Source organism: Chiloscyllium punctatum, chromosome 15 (genome assembly GCF_047496795.1).
Source record: "Chiloscyllium punctatum isolate Juve2018m chromosome 15, sChiPun1.3, whole genome shotgun sequence".
NCBI classification, from domain to species: Eukaryota; Metazoa; Chordata; class Chondrichthyes; order Orectolobiformes; family Hemiscylliidae; genus Chiloscyllium; species Chiloscyllium punctatum.
The window spans coordinates 2,662,513-2,684,718 of NC_092753.1; the positions used below are offsets into that span (position 1 = coordinate 2,662,513).

The 22,206-nt window shown below is 38.8% G+C and overlaps 1 protein-coding gene across 4 annotated transcripts in view; it reads left to right on the forward strand.

The window, feature by feature from the left end:
* The window catches only part of cdkl5 (cyclin dependent kinase like 5), a 157,144-nt gene that overhangs the window by 52,957 nt on the left and 81,981 nt on the right, over positions 1-22,206 (forward strand). For all 4 annotated transcript variants that reach the window (XM_072584467.1, XM_072584465.1, XM_072584468.1 and 1 more), the window contains exon 4: positions 20,399-20,444. In XM_072584467.1, the coding sequence (XP_072440568.1) occupies positions 20,399-20,444 (46 nt within the window). The remainder of the gene's footprint in view (positions 1-20,398; positions 20,445-22,206) is intronic.

Below are 22,206 nucleotides of genomic sequence, written 5' to 3' on the forward strand. Positions count from 1 at the left end.
TGTTGAGGGGGATAATTTAAAAAAAAAATGAAAACCATTGCAAACCATTTAAATTACCATTTTGCAAATATCATGAATTGAAAAATCATGTATAGTGTCAGTGCAGGCCAATGATCCTTAAAATTACTTTATACACAACATATAAAGGTAGTGTATTGTTGGAATTTAGGAGATTTCAGCCTTTTTACTCTTGTGATTTAATAAGGAAGTTGGGGCAAAGATTGGTTAGTGAATCTTACTAGAAGATCCATGAAGACAGATGTTAATTTGTGTGGATTAAAATCATCTAATTTATTAAATTCAACAAAATGAAAGTTAGATATCCAACTTTATACATTTTAATTATGTTATTTTTAAGTGAGAGAAAATAGTGCTACTTATCTCAGAACCAAATAACTCTGCCCTGAATTGGATCATCACTGTTGTCCTCATCAGCAGCTATGTCATCATTTAGCATATTATTTCACATTAATCAACATCTGTATATATTGCATTTATTAAATAATTTGACAACTGACTCAATCTAATTTCATCCACTACAACCCATTCATGCAAGGTTGCTAATGTTGGAGCACAAATGCTGTCTCCCAATGAGAATGTATATCCTGTATGAGCAGGTAGGGAAAGAGTTAACTTTTGAGTTTTGTGAAACAAGAAGTTCAGCTGAGCATGACTCAGATCAGATAAGAACTTGCAGTTAACAATGGGGTGCTGGAGGCAAGGGTAATGGGATAACAAGGTGGAAGAGCATTCATTATGTAGAGCCATTTAACAATTTGCAGGCACTTCATATGTAAGGTCAGTTTAACAAGGTGAAAAGTATTCATTATGTGAAGCCAGGTAAGGTTAAGAGCATTCATTATGTAACACCAGATGGCTTAAGTTTTGCTATTGACACTCATTGCAACAGTCACACAATCAATATGTATGTTGCTTTATCTGGATGCTCCTCCCTGTAAAATGACTAGAGAAGACCGTGAACTCATGTCCCTGTGCACATGGGTGATCGTTCTCTCTCCCTCCAGGGCCCTGAATAAAGATGAAGGAAGTAAAACTACATGTGCCTCTGAGCATTTTCCTTCAACTGAAGGTGAAATAGGAAGGCAATATTGACATAGTCAGCAGGATCCAAATGGATAATTACCATCGGATGGTGTCAGCGGGCGCACAGAACATAGGTGTCTTGAGACAGACGGGCCCACTAAGTAAGATTTTAAATCTTGGTCCCTCTGTGTCAGCAACTGTCCTCTTGTCGTTCCCTCTTTACTCCTCAGATTCCTTGAATGGTAGTTAGTTCAGTCGAGAGACACAGTTTCACAAGTGCGCTTGTACGCAAAGGATCAAGTCCTGTGCACTTTATTAGGTGGAGGGGTGTGTGATTGAAGTTCAAGTCCTCCGCGGTACTGGGGTGCAAGTCCCCTGGGGTGGGTTTGGTTGAGGTTAGAGTCCTCTGCGCGGCACTGGGGTTCGAGCCTACTAGCTGGGTTGATTTGAGATTCAAGTCCTCCGCATTGTGCTGAGCTTCAAGCTCTGTGTTTGAGGTTTGAGCTTTGTGTTTAAGTGAGGTTCGAGCTCTGTATGTTTAAGTGAGGTTTGAGCTCTCTGTGTTTAATTGAGATTTGAGTTTTCTATGCTTAATTGGGATTTGGGTTGTCTGTGTTTAATTGGGATTTGAGTTCTCCATGTTAAGTTGTATTCAAGCCCCTTTGAGGAGTAAAGTGAGAAAGGGGTTGAATCCCTTAGTGGCAACATTTCAGGCTGTGAGAGTCTTTGTTCTGGGGGAAGAGTGGCTTGAATTGCAGTACCATATGGTCTGCTGCGAGGGCTTTCTCTGTGTATAAGTGTAACTTCAATGAGAGGATGCAAAAAAAGAAAAACGCTGAAATTAAGGTTGTACTAATACTTGGATTGAAAAAGGAAAGTTTCAATGTAGGTTGTGCCATGCTGAGAGAGTTTGATGTTTAAAACCTTTGGTTTGTTAAAATACTGGTTAGAAAAATCCTTTTAAGTAACTGTTTTGCCTTGTTTGAATCAGAATCTCAATTCAATGTGTTTTGTGCGCTGTGCAGTGGGACAGATTTTGTCCTTTTTAAGAACAACATTGTCCTTTTTTAAAATGATCAAACTTGTAACCTTAAAACAAATTGATTTGAGTGCCTTGAGCCCCTGATGTGTTTGAAATTCTACAATGCCTATTTAAAAAGGAACAATTGGATCAGTGATCATGCTTTAACCAGATGAGAGTATTTAATTAAAATATCTTTGCTGCTGTGTTTTTTAATGCAGCGTTTGCAAAATGAAGAGTGCATTTTGTGTTTGATGTTTTTTTAGGATTTTAGAGAATATCAGAACTTGAGGCTGAGCTGTTTCAGTTCTGTTAATTATAGTTAAGACTTCATTGGCCCCTTCATATTGTAAATTCAAAGAATGTTGATCTCTACCAAAATTGCCATCATAATTTTGATCTGTTTTATTAGCAAGTTTCATTTGGAGAAAAGATTTTAAAATATTCTGCATTTGTTTCCCAATAATATTTGAGATTTAAGTCTTAACTGAAATTGCCTCTTCAATTGCTAAAGCACCAGAAACATTTTGTTTTCTTGCTGTTCCAGACTTTTGAAATACTTAACCTGACAGCTTTCACATTAGCCAAGCATCAGTTTGTTACAGGAAAATAATTTTTGAATAACTTGCATGAGATACCCGAGGGTTTGATTTTAGGACCATTGATTGTTGTTTATAATTGACTGAATTGTTTATGCAATACAATTTAGAAATTTATAGGTTGTATAAAACTTCATAATGTCATAATGAACAGAATAACAAACTTCAAAAATTCAAAGAATGTTGAAATAGGCAGACACAGTTTAGTGTAGTTAAATGTGTGACTGTCTTTATACTAATAATCTCCTTGGCAAGGAAGGAATGAGAGAGGAAATGCAAAGCTACTTTCAGCAGCTAACATCTTCTCTAGAGTTTCTCCATTCACAGGTAAAGTGCACCTTCGGATCATAGCTCACCCCTCCACAACCGGATCCAACGGATTTAATCAGCTCCCCAGTCATGAGCACGAAAAGTGAAGAAATTAACAACAGTGAAGAGAAGTTCGGTCAGTGGTCTTCCTATGGACATTAAACTACGTGAGCTTTACCTCGTCCTTCAATCATTTAAGGGATATGAAGGTTCACTGATCAAGCTGACATCACAACAGCCAGTTGGCTTTGTTGTCTTTAACAGCAGAGTGGGTGCAGATGCAGCAAACAGTGCTGCATTTACCTAGCCAGCTGCTGCTCTGCACTCGGATGCGCTGGCATCCTCCATCTGCAGCATCTCCAGAAGGATGGAAGTCTCGTCAGTTTTATGAAGCATTTAACTGTCCTTATCCAAGAACTCAGATTTCTTGGAGGAATGATGCAAGAACAGACTGAATTTTGTTTTCAGGTTGAACTTTAGTAAATAAGATTTTGGAGAACTGGCTCATTTCCACTTGACTTGGAAGGGATGGAGTGGTCACTAAGGACTGTGAATTTAAGAACTTTACTGGTGATTTTTTTTTCTGCATGGGAGGATTCTTCAAACTGTATTTACTGTAATGGACTAGGAATTTTTGTTGTTATAATCATTGAATGCTGTGTGTCAGTGATTTGCTTGGATGCTGGCTGTCAGAGTCTTATGAAAGCTGGTAATGCCATTGTTATCATTAAATGATAAAAGGAAGGAATGAGAATGCGTATCGGGTATGAGCAGGTAGGGAAAGTGTTAGGCTTTGAGTTTTATGAAACAAGTGGTTCGGCTGAGCATGACTCAGATCAGAAAGGAGCTTGCAGTTAACAATGGGGTGCTGGAGGCAAGGGTAATGGGTTGCCAAGGTGGAAAAGCGTTCATTATGTAGAGCTATTTAACAATATTGGAAGCACTCAGTATGTAAGGTCAATTTAACAAGGTGAAAAGTATTCGTTATGCGAAGCCAGGTAAGGTTAAGAGCATTTATTGTGTAACACCCAGATGGCTTAATCTTTGCTATTGACTCTCGCTGATTGTAACAGTCACCAATCAATATGTATGTTGCCTTATCTGGATGCTCCTCCCTATAAAATGACTATGTAATTCATTATGAAACTGCTGTTCCAGAGAAGACCGTGAACTCATTGTCTCTGTGCATGTGGGTGATCGTACTCTCTCCCTCCAGGGCCCTGAATAACGATGAAGGAGGTAAAGCTATGCTGTGCGTCTGAGCGTTTTGTTTGGACTGAAGAAGAAACAGGACGACACCTTAGTCAATATCTTCTCTAATCACCAGCCATTTTACTATTTCTCATGGTATCTTTGAATGAATTATAATGGTCATGATAAATCCATACCAATCATTGATTAGGTTTTACTTCCAATTTTGCTTGCCCTATTTTAAAAATCATAAGATGTATGAACAGAAATTGGCTATTTTACTCATGAAGGAGCTTAAAAATGTGTTGCTGGAAAAGCGCAGCAGGTCAGGCAGCATCAAAGGAACAGAAGAATCGATGTTTCGGGCATAAGCCCTTCTTTAGGACTCATGAAATCAATTCTGCCATTCAATGAGATCTTAGCTAATCTGTTAATCTTCATTTCTACTTCCTGCCTTATATCGATTCCCTTTTTGATTAAAAGTCTGTCTATCTTGGCCTTGAATATACTAAGTAACAGTCCTCTGTGATAAAGAATTCTACAGATTGAATACCCTGTGTGAGAAGAAATTCCTCCTCATCTCTCCTCTTAAATGGACAAATCCTTATTCTGAGATTACTTCCGTTAGTCTTAGACTATCCCACAAAGGGGAAAGCAACTCCCTGCATCTAGCCTGTCAGATGCACTAATAATCATATGTTTCAGTAAGGTCCGTCATTTTTCTAAACTCCAAACCCAAGCGTACAATCCCAACCTCTGAAAATCCCTCCATACTTGGAATCAACTTAATGATTTTCTCTGGACTACCTCCAATGCAGGTTATCATTGCCTAGATAAGGCTACCAAAACTATTGACATTATTCCAAATGTAGTCTGACTAGTGCTTAGTGTAGTACTATCTCGACTTTCCTATTTTATACTCCATTTCTTTTGAAATAAAAGCCAACCATCCCGTTCTTCGCTGCTGAACTTAGATGCAAGCTTTTTGTGATTCATGTATAAGGATCTCCAAATGCCTCTGTGCTGCAGCTTTCTTCAGTCTTTCTCCAAATAAAAATTATTCTGCTCTTCAGTTTTTCTTGCCAAAGTGTGTGTTGGAGAGAGATTTCAAAGAGGAATGTGTTCAGCAGCTCAAATCAATCTTTACTCTGAGCATCTTACCAACACATCCTGGGAGAAGTCTCTGGAGGCAGACTCGAAGACACTCCCCCTCTCCCAACAAAATACAGTTTGTATATACATTCCATGTTACAATAATTACATGCAACATTGACATCAGCATTTTCAATCTCCCCTTGACTCTTCTGCCCTTTCCCACTGCATTATACTGCAAGGGTGCTTTGTTACCTTGTGAAGCTGAGGATGTTTATTATCCCAAGGTCCTAAGGAATAAATAATGTTTTGCAATTGCCCCCTTACAATCCTATCTATATCCGTTGTCCTTTCATGAGGGTATCTATTTATATCTTGATACATCATTTGACCCTTAGTGTTTACACTGTTTGTCATTCAGTACCCTTTGTTGATGGGATGGGGATACTCTCTACTTTCTACAGCTATTTGTTTCAAGGAATTCAACTAAATTCCTTAACGTTAGTTTCAGTTGCAGTTCCTATGCATGTACATATACTGAAATTATACGTAATGGCAATTGTTTAATGGTGGGATCAGACTTTCCCTTCTACACTTTAGAGATTTACATTTTTGCTCTTTCCCATTAAGTTTTATGAGGCATTTCATCTTATTTAGTTGCCATGTGTATGAACACCACAATTCTAATTGTGAAAACTGCTGCCTTAGCTATCAATTCTCTTCAGGCATCTTATGTTAGCTAAAAGTCCATGGACGGCCATTTTATTTTACTTTCAGCTACTGGCAACTCCTGCAGTGCATAACCTCTCATTTTCCCACACTCTTTTCTACCTGCCGAGTTTATGCCCACTCACTTAACCTGTCTGTATCTCTTTGTTGACTTTGTCATTTCAATTAGTTGCCTTCCAACCTATTTTCATAACTATAGTACATTCTCATGCAAGTCACAAAGTATATTGCAAATAATTATGGCGCCAGCACTGATTCCTGTGACATTCTGTTAATTGCAGGTTGCCGTCCTGAAAATGTCTCCTTTATCTTAACTCTCTTCCTTTGATTAGTTAATCAGTCCTCTATCCGTGCTCATATACTGCCCCTCCACCTCCACACAGACACTCACTCAAAGACCGAGATACACCCCTGTGGGGTTATGAGGAGACGCAGAAGTACTTCAATAATATGTGGGGTTGTAATGGCTTCATGTACCTGGTAAAGTAGAAGCAGGCTAAAAATTTTATATAGAAGTGCTATAGAAGACAAAACAAAAATTGAAAGTCTGAAAACATGCAAACCATCAGGTCAAATGATTCCTGCACAACTACTTCTCATTTAGTTTTAGATTTTAAGATGTTTGTTAAGTACTTATGCTGAGGTGCTGGGTGTTACCACCAAATCAAAGTGCATCATAAAAATTAGCTACTTCCTGTCAAAGGTTCTTCTGTTGGGCTTTACTTGATGTTGATGCTGGCTATTTCTTAAGGCCTTGTGAGAAAATTGTCTTTTGGTTTAACAGAGAGTTTGTTGACGAATTGTCTTTTATGTATTATAATTGAGAATGGTACTGATGTGTTTTGAAAATTTTCTTTTCTGTACAAAAACTGATGAAAAATATTATTTCAACTTAAGGTGGTGGTGTTGAAATGCCCAAAACAAAAAAAAAATGGTGAAGGTAGTGTTAGATTACTTTTAGATTTAGAACACTTAATGTGGAAACAGGCCCAACAAGTCCACACCGACCCTCCGAAGAGCAACCCACCCAGATCCATTCCCCTACATTTACCCCTTCACCTAACACTATGGGCAATTCAGCATGGCCAATTCACCTAATCTGCACATCGTTGGACTGTGGGAAGAAACCAGAGCACCCGGAGAAAACCCACACACAGACATGGGGAGAATGTGCAAACTCCACACAGACAGTAGCCCGAGGCGGGAATTGAACCCAGGCCTCTGGGGCTGTGAGGCAGCAGTGCTAACCACTGTGCTACCATGCAGTGTTGGATGTGGAAATTCCTGGGATGAGGCGATTAGGGTTAGGGTTAGCATCAGGTCAAATAAATGTATAATTTTTTGGAGTTTTAAAAAAAAGATTATCGTGATATACACAGTTCTTTTAAAAGGCTTGACATGGTAGATGCTGAGAGACTTGTTCCCATCGATGGAGAGCAGCGATCTTGAAATTGTGTCAGAATAAGGGCTTGGCTTTTAAGAATGAAATGACAAATTGCTATGTTGAAAGTGTTGTGAATATTGTTAATTCTCTCCAGAAGGCTGTTATTGAATATATTCAAGGTTGAGATTGATAGATTGTTCTTGCTGAAAGGTGAAATTTTATTACTCTTATTTTTCTAAGTTGGCTAAGTGACCTCTTCATTTGCACACAGAAGGAAAACGGCTTCTCAAAAATTAATTGAGTTTGACGAACTCTGTAAAACTACACTTGTCTCTGTCATTGGTTCCTTTTTGTTGCTGAATATTTTGAGATATAAACTCATGGTCTATAAATAATTGTTTCATGTAAATATTTAATTACTATTGTTTTCTCTCAGTTTAACTTAAATTTGATTTGAATGTAAACGGTCATACCTTTGAGTCAGTGCATAGCAATGCATTGAACAGGATTTCATACCTTCTAGAAATAGTGCTTACTTGTGAGATTATAAGTAACTTGTACACATTACCACATAACAAACTTAATCTTGTGTAGGTGGCTATGGAGGAACTGTCAACTAATGCAATAATCTTCATATTGATTTCGATCTGCCAGTATTCTATTCAATTTGAAGATATAACCATATCACTTCTATAAGCATTATTAGCAAGAAAATAGTTTGAGATTGTGGTGTGCTTGATGGAGAAATCTTTTTTGATCTTTCAAAATTTGTCCAAAAATAAGCGTATAATTATGTACTTGCCACAAAAATGCAATTAGCTCTCATGTTATAGTTTCTAGACCACACAGACTTGTTTTTCACTTGAATTTATTGGGAAAAGAAAAATCCTATTTATTCTTGCATTTCCAAAAGAAATGTATACAGCAGTACATGGAGTTCAGAAAATGTTTGTCAATGATTCCTTGATAATCTGCAATCATTTTTTGTGCTGTAATATATAATAAAATGAGAATGGATTGTTTAATTTAAGGTTTATTTTGCCTTTGAGTCATTTATTGTCACTGACGAGTTGAATCAACCATGTGATTAGTTAATTGTAGTGGTTTGATTTGTATAGATAATTCTTACACAAGACATGCTTTTTCGTAAAGGTCAACTTATTTTTTTCCTGTGATTAAAATTATTTACTTCTGTAGGTCTTCTCTGTTAATGAGACACTAATTTAGGTGTATCATATTTGCAGCTGACCTAAGATAAATATCTGAAGGCTGTTTGTAAAACTTGGCACAAATTATTTGGTTTAAAAACTGCCCTGTCCAGTAAATTTATCAATTCTTATTGAAACTATATTGAAATTTGAGCAATAGAATACATGTAATCTGACTGTATATTATTAGAACTTGCAAATTGAACTGGAAACTAAAATTGACATCCAAATGAGAAAATTATTAATGTTTTGTTGTGACTCTCTGAGAACTTGTCAACAATTTATTTTGAAAATTTGATCTATCATCATGCAATAATAGACAGCATAATACACACATCTGTGAACTAAGTATAATTCTTTGTAGCAGTTTTGTTGTTGCAGTCCAATACTATATTACTTTTTGGCTTGAAAGTCTTTCATAATCTGACACAATAATATATGAAGGGAACAATTCAAAAATTAATTTTGAGATCTAAGAATAATCTTCATTACATTATTAGTGGTGATTATATGCCCCTAGGCTTCATATTGGTGCATATTAATATTTGCAAAGAAGTTGCTCAGTTACTAAACGTTTTAGACTTTATTATCATATTGCTGAGTAACGGTCGTGACACCATCTCAGAGACTCTCAATTTTTTATGGTATATTGGTTTTACTGAAAAAGGAATACCTCTCGCTCTCTGCATTGCCCAGGTCATCGTCTCGGCCCTGAAGCTCTTAAGACCTATCACATTCTCAGCTACCTTCCCATTTATCTCTCAGCCCCCTTGGGTCACTCCCTCATTCCTAATGAAGAGCTTATGTCGCAACATTGATTTTCCTGCTCCTCACATGTTGCCTGACCGGTTGTGCCTTTCCAACACCACGCTCTTTGACTCTGATCTCCAGCGTCTACAGTGCTCACTTTCTTCTAATTTTTCATTTACACTTGATCTGTCCAGTAAGTCAGTTAATGTAGGTTATACAAATTCCCCTTCTCCACTTGTAACTCCATACTTGGTTGACATAACTATTCGGCATAGGCAGTAAATAATGGCCTAGCCAATGGCATCCACATCCTGTGAATGAATTAAAAAAAACCTGTGGTGCATTGGAAGTGTCTTTACCCATGGATGGGTAGGCCCAGATTCAACTCCCACCTGCTCCACAGATGTGTAATGACATCCCTGAGCAGGTTGATTAGAAAAATAGGTTGTATAAAAACAAAACTTGCTACATTTAAAGTGAGCAGGAAAAGATTTAAAAAGGACCTGAGGGGTAACTTTGTCATGCAGTCTATCAACTGAGCTGCCAAAGGAAGTGGTAGAGGCAACTACAATTAGAACATTAATAGGCATCTGGATGGGAAATGAATCAGAAAGGTTTCAAGGGATATGCTAGCAAATGGGGCTAGGTCAGATTTGGATATTTGGTTGGTGCGGACAAGTTGGACTGAAGAGTCTGTTACTGTGCTGTGTGATTCTATGTCTGTCACTTTGTCACCCTCATCTACCAAGAATGCTTTTACTGGCATTCAAATCTTGTTACTGGCCAACCTGAATGGTTGAAAAGTTCTTGATAATTAATTACCAAACCATTTGGGAGAAAATGTGTCCAAGGGCATTGTACAGTAAGTCTTAGGACTCTTTCTGTGTCCTGGGTACACTTTGCATACTTTAAAATCCTGAGGCCTAAAGTTGCTGAACTTCAGCATGGTGGTTGTAAAATGCATAATTTTATAATTAACTGCCTTGTCTTTTCTAACATAAATATATTTTTAAAATTTGGAATTTTAAGTAGGAGAAGCCAGTATCCTGGGTTTGTTGTTTGCTTATATTTATGCACATACGGTGTCAAAAGAACAACTAATATTTGGGAATCCAATCAACTGTTCGATCCTGTTTGCCTGTTTACCCATTCTATATTAATTACTTAGTAAAATGTTCCTCCTTGATGAAGGAAACTGCGGAGCAGCATCATTCACATTTATAGATGAACATGACAAAAATGCTAATTGACAACTTTTTGCTGTCTGTGCTATTGAAAGAGTGGAGAAAATTAGTAATCTCTTATTTAAAGCTTTTAATGGCCAGTATTTCCATTTCTGTTTATTATCTGTTAGCAACTATTTCCATTGATTTAAGAAATTGGTGTTGATCTATAGCACAGTAATGATTAATTTTAAGGCTACCTATTCAAATTGATGTGACTAGATATAGCCTGAGGTTAATTAAAGGTGCTTCAAGTTTTTGCAATGTTTCATTTACATGGTCAGGTGCTTGTGCATATCAAATTCGTGCAAAAAATTGAAAAATTACTTGCATTCTCCTTGTCTTTTTTAAAGCATGATACAAATATTTGTCTGTGTGACATTGCAGTATGGAATAATTAAATTCTGCGCAAGTTGACCTACTCATGGGAAATGAGGCAGGGCAACTGACTGAGGTGTCAGTGGGGGAGTACTTTGGGGCCAGCAACCATAATTCTATTAGCTTTAAAATAATGATGGAAAAGGACTGACTAGATCTAAAAGTAGAAGTTCTAAATTGGAGGAAGGTCAATTTTGATAGCTATAGGCAAGAACTTCCAAAAGTTGATTGGGGGCAGATGTTTGCCATAAAGGGACAGCTGGAAAATGGGAAGTTTTCAAACATGAGGTAAGGAAAATCCAGAGACAGTATGTTCCTGTTCGGGTGAAAGGCAAGGCTGGTCGGTGTAGGCAATGCTGAATGACTAGAAAAATTGAGGCTTTGGTCAAGAAAAAGAAGGAAGCATATGTCAAGTATGCACAGCAGAGATCAAGTAAACCCTTAGAAGAATATAAAGGCAGTAGGAGTATACTTAAGAGGAAAATCAGGAGGGCAAAGAGGGGACATGAGATAGCATTGGCAAACAGGGTTAAGGAGAGTTCAAAGAGATTTCATAAATACGTTAAGGACAAAAAGGTAACTATGGAGAGAATAGGGTACTCAAAGATCAGCAAGGTAGTCTACGTGTGGAACTGCAAGAGATGGGGGAGATAATAAACGAGTATTTTGCATCAGTGTTTACTGTGGCGAAGGACCTGGAAAATGTAAAGAATGTAAGGAAATAGATGGTGACATCTTTAAAAATGTTCATATTGCAGAGGAGGTGGTGCTGGATGTCTTAAAATGCATAAAGGTGGACAAATCCCCGTAGGGGAGTACCATAGAACTCTGTGGAAAGCAAGGAAAGAGATTGCTGAGCCCCTTGCTGAGATAATTGTATCATCGATAGTCACAGGGGAGGCAAAAGTGGTACCACTATTTAAGAAAGGTGGTAAGGATAAGCCAGCAAACTATAGACCAGTGAGTCTGACTTTGGTGGTGGGGCAGTTGTTGCAGTGATTTCTGAGGGACAGGATTTTCATGTATTTGGAAAGGCAAGTACTGATTAGGAATAGTCAGCATGACTTTGCGCCTGAGAAATCGTGTCTCATGAATTTGATTGAGTTTTGTGAAAATGTAACAAAGAGGATTGAGGGCAGAGCGGTAGATGTTATCTATATAGACTTCAGTAAGGCGTTCAACAAGGTTCCTCATGGTAGACTGGTTAGCAAGTTTAGATTATGTGTAATAGAAGGACAACAAGACATTTGGATACGGAACTGTCTCAAAGGTAGAAGACAGAGGGTGGTGGTGGAGGGTTGCCTTTCCGACTGGAGGCCTGTGATCATTGGTGTGCTACGAGGATTGGTGCTGGGTCCACTGCTTTTCATCATTTTATATAAATGATTTGGATGTGAGCATAAGAGGTATTGTTAGTAAGTTTGGAGATGACACCAAAATTGGAGGTGTAGTGGACAGCGAAGAAGGTTATCTCCAGTGTACAACAGGATCTTGATCAGATGGGCCAATTGGCCAAGAAATGGCAGATGGAGTTTAATTTAGATAAATATGAGGTGCCGAATTTTGGAAAGGCAAATCAGGGCAGGACTTATACACTTAATGTAAAGTAAGTAAGTTAGCTCGCTGAGCTGGAAAAATTTTTTCCAGACGTTTCGTCACCATACTAAGTAACAACATCAGTGAGAGTCTCCAGTGAAGCACTGATGGTATGTCCCGCCTCTCTTTTTGTAGGCCTTGGTTTCCTAAGGTGGGTGATATTATTTCCAGTTCTCAAACTTGCCACCAGGATAGAGGAACACCAACTAGCCACCAAAAGACACGACCCACTATCACTAGTTTCCATACATACAGACAAAGAAGGACACCACTTGACTAAGACAACACACATCCTAGGACAGGTGAAACGAAGATACGCACGAGAATTGTGGGCGGCACGGTGGCACAGTGGTTAGCACTGCTGCCTCACAGCGCCAGAGACCCGGGTTCAATTCCTGCCTCAGGCGACACTCTGTGTGGAGTTTGCACATTCTCCCTGTGTCTGCGTGGGTTTACTCCGGGTGCTCTGGTTTCCTCCCACACTCCAAAGATGTGCAGGTCAGGTGAATTGGCCATGCTAAATTGCCCGTAGTGTTAGTTAAGGAGTAGATGTAGATGTAGGGGTATGGGTGGGTTGTGCGTCGGCGGGGCGGTGTGGACTTGTTGGGCCGAAGGGCCTGTTTCCACACTGTAAGTAATCTAATCTAATCTAATTCTTAGAGGCATGGCATTCTAACCAGAGGACCGTCAATAAACATATTGATTTAGATCCTATCTACCTTCCCTTGAGAAAAAAAGAACCGGAAATGGCATCATTCACCTAAAGAGACCAAGACCTATAAACAGAGAGGCGGGACATACCGCCAGCACTTCAACAGAGGGTCTCAATGATGTTACCTGGTATGGTGAAGAAACGTCTGAAAACAAATCTTCCAGCTCAGCGAGCTAATTTACATACGTAAGATCAACCTGAGCTACAAAGTCTTTTCTAAAATCGCTAACTTGATGGTAATATCCTGGGGAGTGTTGCTGTACAAAGAGACCTCGGAGTGCAGGTTCATAGTTAGTTGAAAGTGGAGTCACCGGTAGATAGGATAGTGAATTTGGTGTTGGGTATGCTCTTCTTTATTGGTCAATGCATAGATTATAGGAGTTGGGAGGTCATGTTGCAGCTATACAGGACATTAGTTAGGCCACTTTTTGGAAGGATGTTGTGAAACATGAAAGAGTTCAGAGAAGATTTAGAAGGATGTTGCCAGGGTTGGAGAGTTTGAGCTATAGGGAGAGGCTGAATAGACTGGGGCTGTTTTCCCTGGAGTATCAGAGGCTGAGGGGTGACCTTAGAGGTTTATAAAATCAAGAGGGACATAGATCAGGTAAATAGCAAAGGTCTTTTCCCTGGTGTTGGGAGTCCATAACTAAAGGGCATAGGTTTCAGATGAGAGGGATAAAAGGGATCTAAAGGACAGCTTTTTCACGCAGAGGGTGGTGCGTGTATGGAATGAGCTGCCAGTGGAAGTGGTGGAAGCTGGTACTTTAACATGTAAAAGGCATCTGGATGGATGTATGGTTAGGAAGAGTTTAGAGGGATATGGGCCAAGTGTTGACAAATGGAATGAGATTAGTTTAGGTTATCTGGTCTGCATGAATGCGGTGGACTGAAGGGTCTGTTTCTATGCTGTACATCTCTGAATCTAGGTTAATTTGATAAGTTCTGACCAGTACTTTTGTTTGTGCATTTAAATTATTTAAGACTTCCATATTTTTCAACTTCCAGATAAGTACAGTGTGCTTTGGTAGTAGATCAATTTAATTCACCTTCCATGCAGACGAACCAGCCAGTAATCTTAAAAATATAAAATTGATGCTAAAATTATTAAAAATATAAAATTTTAAAAATCACTGAGAATTTGAAAACCTGTGTTTTATTTGCTACTTGTACATTTTTTTTCTCTGAATTGAAGATTTCTGTGTGATTTCTGAAAATACAGAAGCACTTGTAGTGCACAACACTTTTGGTAATCACAGTATGAAGGAACAATATAAGTAATTTGGACTGTAATCATCTTATGTGATTTTTAATTCTGCTGACATAGATTGTGAAATATACAGTCAGTCTGTTATTTTTAATTAGTAACAAATTGGAAAATATAGAAAGGAAAAAGAGTGGAAGAAACTGAACAGGTAAGGCAGAGAAATTAATAGTGGCACTAATTTGCAACTGAACAGAAGTGTGATGGATTTTCTGCTGTTGAAGAACGTGGAAAGGGATAAATAGAACAAACGGAAAGGCCAGGGAAAGATTAAAGGGTTTGGAGGAGGAGATTAGAAATCACATGTGCCATAGAACATAAGACAATGTGAGTGGTAATAGCTGTAGAGAGGGGACAGTAAATTGGTCCAGAATAGGTCTTAACCAAATAAATGTCAGTTCTGATTGAAGGCAAAAACATTAAAATAAGATACATTTGGGGCCAATAATTGAAATTGGAGACTGTTCACGGTCTAAAGTTATTGAAGTTATTATTGAACCCAGAAGACTAATTTGCATAACTGGAAAGTAAGGTGCTGTTCATTTAACTTGCATTGGTTTTCACTTGAACACCACAGCAGGCCTTAGACAGAAGTATGAGCGTGAAAGCAAGATGGTATATGAAATTGACAAGTGACCAAAAGGTTGGGATTATGCTGTGCACTGACTAGAGATGTTCTGCATTTGATCTCCCTGTGTAGAGGAAACGGTGTTTTGAGTTGCAAACATAGGAGAATAGATTGAAAGGAGTAAAAGTAAATTATTGCTTAATGTGGAAGGTGTATCTAGGACAGAACCTTGATGAGTGAGGAAAAAGGAGGTAACAAGGACAATGTTCCATTGCATAGGATGTACTTTGGGAATGGGTGAGGATTGAATTGGGTTGTTGTGAATGGATAGGCCTCTTTGGAATGTGTTTGGTTCAAGTTGAGGTTGTAGGTTTGCTCGTGAGCTGAAAGGTTTGTTTTCAGCCGTTTCGTCACCATGCTAGGGAACCATCAGTGAGCCTCTGGTGAAGCACTGGTGTTCTGTCCCGCTTTCTGTTTATGTGCCTTGGTCTCTTCAGGTGGGTGATATCATTTCAAGTTGCTCTGAGGTTGGTAAGTGGGGTCCAAGTGGATGTGTTTATCTATTGAGTTCCAGTTTGAATGCCAGGCCTCGAGGAATTCCTGTGCATGTCTCTGTTTAGCCTTTCTTAGGATGGATGTGTTGTCCCAGTCAAAGTGGTGTCCTCCTTCATCTGTGTGTAAAGACCCAAATGATGGTGGGTCATGTGTTTTGGTAGCTAGTTGGTGTTTATGTATCCTGGTGGCTAGTTTTCTGCCTGACTGTCTGATGTGTTTTCTGCAGTCCTTGCATGGTATTTTGTAAATGACTTTTTTTTTGCTGGTTGTTGGTATAGGATCCTTTTAGGTTCATCAGTAGCTGTTTCAGTTAGTTGGTAGGGTTGTGGGCTACCATGATGTCAAGGGGTCGGAGTAGTCTGGTGGTCATCTCCAAAATGTCTTTGTATGGTTGTGTGGCTAGAGTTTCTGGGCATGTTGTGTCTACTTGTTTGGGTTTGTTGTTTAAGAATGGGCTCTCTGTGGTTATTGTGTACCCGTTCTTCTCGAAAACACTTTAGATATTTTTCTTCCGTTCTTAGTTCCTGCATGTTGTAGTGTATTGTGGCCCATTTAAATAATGTCCTGATGCAGTTCCATTTGTGGGTGTTATGATGAGTCCTTCTGTAGTTAAGTTTCTGGTCTGTGTGTGTTGATTTCTTGTGGATGCTGGTCTCCAGTTCTCCATTAACTGTTTGTTCCACTGACAAATAGGAAGGGGAATCTTGTTGTTCTCCTCCTGTTTTATGAAATTTATGTCAGTAAGGATGTTGCCGATAATGTTGCAAGTTTCCTCTAATTTGTTCCGCTTTGTGATGACAAAGATGTCATCCATGTAGTGGACCCGAAGTTTCTGTTGGATTGTGGGGAGGGCTGTTTGTTTAAGTTTCTACACTACTGCTTCTGCTAAGAATCCTAGTATTGGTGATCCCATGGGTGTTCAGTTGATTTGTTTGTTGGTCTTGTCGTTGAAGGTGAAGTGCGTAGTGAGGCATAGGTCTACTGGCTTGAGGATGTTGACCTTGCTGATGACATTGGTGCTGTCTGGTGTTTATGTCCTTGGTTTGTCTTGTAGTTCGGTCAGTGTTTCTTTGGCCAGGTGTATGGTGGTGGTATTATACTGGAGTTGGCAGAATGTGGCAGAATATAGAGGTTGGAGGGTTGAAATTGAGGACAAGGAAGACCTTATCGTGATTCTGAGCTGAGTGGAAGGGAGAGGAAAGCGCAAAAGTGTGCAAAATAAGTCCAATGCAGTTGATGGCCCTGAAAACCACTGACAGAGGGATTGTCAGTTGAAACACCTCAAAATCATTATTGGAGACAAAGGCATCATTGCAACAAATACAGCAGAGAGGGAGAACCTAGGGAAATGAAATGGAATGGATCTTTGTAGAAAGCTGGTTGTGAAGAAGTTGAGATATCTGAGAGTCAGTGGGCTTATAATGAGTATTAGTAGACAACCTGTTCCTGGAAATGGAGGACAAAATGTCAAGGAAATGAAGTATTAAAGATGAATTGAGAAAACTGAAAGAACCATGGATATTGGAAGCCAAGTTGAATAGCTTCTCAGTTTTCACAGAATCACAGAATTATGATGATGTGGCAGGAGGCCATTCAGCCTATCGTGCCTTCACTGTTTTGGATTTAGATTTTCACTTTTGGGTGAAAGTAGGAAGCAGTATCGATCTAGTAATTAATGATCTAGAAATAGAGTTGCAGTAGTCCCTCTCCTACCGAGAAGGATAGGAAGCAATATTTCATATAACTCTCATAAGGACAGTTATAAATTGTGCCTATTTCGGTACTCGGAGTCCCATTTTATTATTTGAAGTAAGTGAGACAAGTTAAATGAGAAATTGTTCAACTAAAGAATAGTAAGGTTTAACAGGTGGAGGAGGCTTCTTATCCTTCTCGGTAGGAGAGGAACAACTGCAAATCTATTTCTAGACTGTTCATTATTGTATCGGTACTGCTTACTATCATGAAGTTGAAGGCGTGTACTGTACCTTTGGGAGAGTGAATGCTGTTCTGCGCTGAGAGCTTAAGAGCAGTGTCGGTGCACTGGAAAATTGAAAATATGTTACATTTGGCTGTGAAATAGATACCTGAGTTGGTGCTGTTTTGACAACAGTTCGAATTTAACCAGTTGAGTTTGAACTTATTGTTTTGCCATTTTTAAAAATATATTTTAAAACTAAGTGTAATTTATTCATATTTATTTCTTATCAAGCCAAGGTTTCCATCTTCTGTTTCTCCACAAAATTTAAAACTGAGATTAAACTTCACCTGCATTGCACACAATAAACTATTAAGTGTTTTGTTTTACTCTGATTATAGTGCAGGTCTACCTAACTGGCATTTACTTTGGCTAGCTACTTTCAGTGAGCCGTAAACCACAAGATGTTCAGAACTCAACTAACCTTTTCAACAGATACCAAAAGAACTCCACTTAGCTCCAGCCATCTTCTGTATTATGCTGTGAGATGCCTTCAAACTGACCTTATCACTAATTATCACTATCTTAGAATTGCTATTGTAAACAAATTAAGGAAATTGAGTCGTACAACCATTCACCTTTCGCTGAACACAAAAACATTTTTCTGGAATGCCCTCATAAGGATTGCAGATGTCACATCTCATGAGACTATCCGATGTTGGCAAAACCATAAATTCAAACTCTATTCATATTCTGGAGCATAATTTAAACTGGTTAAATTTGAATTGTTGTCAAAACTGCAACAAACTCAGATATCTATTTCACAGCCAACTGTTACATATTTTCAATTTTCCAGTACACTCTGAGACTGCTCTTGTAACCTCTCAGTGCAGAACAGCACTCACTCTCTCCCAAAGGCAAAGTACATGCCTTCAATTCCAGAACACTACTTTCACCCAAGACTGAAAATCTAAATCCAAAGTGTTATGGGCACAACAGGCTGAATGACCTCCTGCCACAACATCAGTCTGTGATTCAATTAAAGGATAATAAACTCAACTAGGTAGAGGAAGCATGTGATTGATGGGAACCATTGAGGTCTGCGTTCAAGTAAGTGAATAGCCCTTAAGCTGTCCTGGTAAAGAGCTGGTGGTCAAGGCCAGGTTGCCGAATCTGGTAAAATGACTAAAGTTCAGAAGAATCATGAATATACATTGCGAGACTGATTAAAGGGGGAAAAATAGAGTTAAGAAAGAAACAAAATAAATTGAGTTCTACAGTAACAAGCTGAAATGATGGGATTTCCGGAGCAGTGCAGTTTGTGAATTTTGAGAAAAAGGTAGATGTAGGCTATGAGAGATTGCGAAAGTTAAAGATGCTTTTGGGAATTTTAGCATCCATTGCTATTACCAGTTGCTAAGGATACTGTTGGTCATCTCAGCATTTTATTTTTGATTTTCAATCTTGTGTATGTTCTATTCATATTCCAAAACATTAAATAAGTACCTGAACAACTGCGTTTAGAAGTTGATGTTTCCTTGTAAACTGTACCTCCTCTATCGTCTACAGTTTTCCTTCTATTTTTGACCCATGAAGCCTGGTTCTTGAATCAAACTTTTACTGACTTTATGGAAAAAGAGTTAAAACTGCTGTTGTGATTTTAATCAGTCCTCAAAATGATGAGTTATTGGTTGCTTAAGCCATGTAAATTTAAGTATCCCAAGCATAGATCTAATGCAGATAAATTAATTTTTTTGAAGTTATTATGTACATGAGTGTTAATGCTAGATGGACCTGTTGCCATTTTAGGCAGGTTGAATCAGTATTGAGCACACCAATCTCCTTTTTATTCTGATTCAGCAGTTTATTCGGTCCTGAACTGAGGCTGGATGGCAACAAAATTTAGGTTTCTCCCCCTGCATTGATATACTGGGAAGCCACTTTTTGATTCTATGAACCACAGCCAGACAGCGTTTCAGAAGGATTGAAAATTGGTCATAAGGAATTGGTCCGGGTGGGTTACTGTTTGGAGAGGTTGGTGTGAACTTGTTGGGCTGAAAGGCCTGTTTCCACCCTGTAGGGAATCTATAATTTGATGCCTTCTGATCCAAAATTGGCCCAATTCTAACAGAATTTTGGAATTATAATAGTAGCAGTCCAGATCAATTATTTGGCCTTTGTGTTCATGCTGCCTCTCGAGGAGCTGCTCAGTGAATCCCAATCTTCTTCCCCTGGCCTTGCATTTTTTTCTCTCTTGTTGAATATCCAATTGAGTTTTGAAAAAAAGTGGGCAACTCGCTACATATGGTCATCAGATGTTATTGCACTTCAACATGTTTTGCAATTTTGCAGTTAAAATATTGGTATGTCAGTACAATGTATTAATATCTATCAAAGATATAACTAACTTAAGTGCAGCTTTATAATGCTGAACTGTTGCTGATTTTTCATTTATTCTAATTTATTCTTTTGCCAATTTCAAGCTAAAAGTGACTGAAGGACCTTTGGACAGCTTGGGTTAAAAAGAAAAGAATAGACCAGGCAAGCTTTGTTTGCTTTTGAAACCAGACCTGCAGGCTAATTGGAGTGAGTTTGCCACTCTGAGGCACACTTGCCACCAACCATATCTGGTTGCTGAGCCATAATTGACAAAGCTAAAGCTTAAAATATGCTTTAGCTTGTTTTTGCAATAGTTTGTGCTTGCTCATTAGTTAACTGGTAGATCATTTTCAATGTTATGAAAGTAGCTTAACTTTTGTTTGACAATCTTGCCTACTGCATTCAGATATCAATTAATGCTAATGGGTTAAAATTACAGTCTTGGGGGTTTATTTTTGATAATTTGTATTTTCATTTGTTGTAGGAAACCAATGAAATTGTGGCTATCAAGAAGTTCAAGGACAGTGAAGGTATGTGCATCCTGTAGGAGTGTTTCACAAAGGACGCATTACTGTCCTGCCTAATGGCCATGTAAAATTCTACAGCTGACGATGACTACAAAATGAGTTGTTGATTGGAGAAAATATTTCTTGCGTATCTTTATTGTGGCATATAGTTGTGCATAAACTTTCACGTGTAGCTTCATATTAATTGCCACATGATATTAAGTCATTTCAGTCATAATAAATTCTTATTTCATGGTAATGTTTTGCTTAATTCTCCATCTCCTTGTTTTTTTTATGAGCTTTCCTAGCTTGCCAAATGAAGCATAGATTGAACATATTCCAAGAATAAGAAAATAAATTGTAAGTGCTTTTGCAGATACTTAAAAAAAAGTATCTGCAAGTACTTTTAAGTACTTAAAAGAAGATAATGCGGCCATAATAAAAGTTGGTCCTTAGAAGCAGAAAGAGAAATTATGGGGAGTGAAAAAAATAGCAGAGATTTTGAATCAACATTTATTATCCCTCTTAACTGTAAGATAGAAGGAGCAATAGATGGAACAAATGACATACCAGAAATAAAGGATAACTTAGGTCATAAAAAGAGTAAGAGGGTAGGATGATTGAAATGTGATGAGGATGTTAGGAGATTACAGGGTGACCTGGACAAGTTAGGTGAGTGGGCAGATGCATGGCAGATGCAGTTTAATGTGGATAAATGTCTGGTTATCCACTTTGGTGGCAAGAACAGGAAGGCAGATTACTACCTCAATGGTATCAAATTAGGTAAAGGGGCTGTTCAGAGAGATCTGGGTGTTCTTGTCCACCAGTCAATGAAGGCAAGCATGCAGGTACAGCAGGTCGTGAAGAAGGCTAATAGCATGCTGGCCTTCATAACAAGAGGGATTGAGTATAGAAGCAAAGAGGTGCTTCTGCAGCTATACAGGGCCCTGGTGAGACCACACCTGGAGTACTGTGTACAGTTCTGGTCTCCAAATTTGAGGAAAGACATTCTGGCTATTGAGGGAGTGCAGCGTAGGTTCACGAGGTCAATTCCTGGAATGGCAGGATTGCCTTACATGGAAAGACTGAAGCGACTGGGCTTGTATACCCTTGAGTTTAGAAGACTGAGAGGGGATCTGATTGAAACGTATAGGATTATGAAAGGATTGGACACTCTGGCAGGAGGAAACATATTTCCGCTGATGGGGGAGTGCCGAACCAGAGGACACAACTTAAAAATACGGGGTAGACCATTTAGGACAGAGATGAGGAGAAACCTCTTCACCCAGAGAGTGGTGGCTGTGTGGAATGCTCTGCCCCAGAGGGCAGTGGAGGCCCAGTCTCTGGATTCATTTAAGAAAGAATTGGATAGAGCTCTTAAAGATAGTGGAGTCAAGGGGTATGGAGATAAGGCTGGAACAGGATACTGATTGGGAAAGATCAGCCATGATCATATTGAATGGCGGTGCAGGCTCGAAGGGCTGAATGGCCTACTCCTGCATCTATTGTCTATTGATTCATTCCAACTGCCTCAAACGATGGTGAAAGCAGAGTCCTTGACTGTTTTCAAATCTGATTTAGGTAGATGCTAAATAGGGATGATGGTATCATGGATAGATGGTAATGCAGAATCGTTTGATCAGTTATAATCCTATTGAATGTTGGAATTGTGCTACACCACTGGGTGCTTATGATGAGATGTGACCATTCTGCTTTGCACATCACTACCTGGCAGAGATCATTAAAATTGGACAGAGACCTACTTGTGGTTTGCTTCTACCTTGAA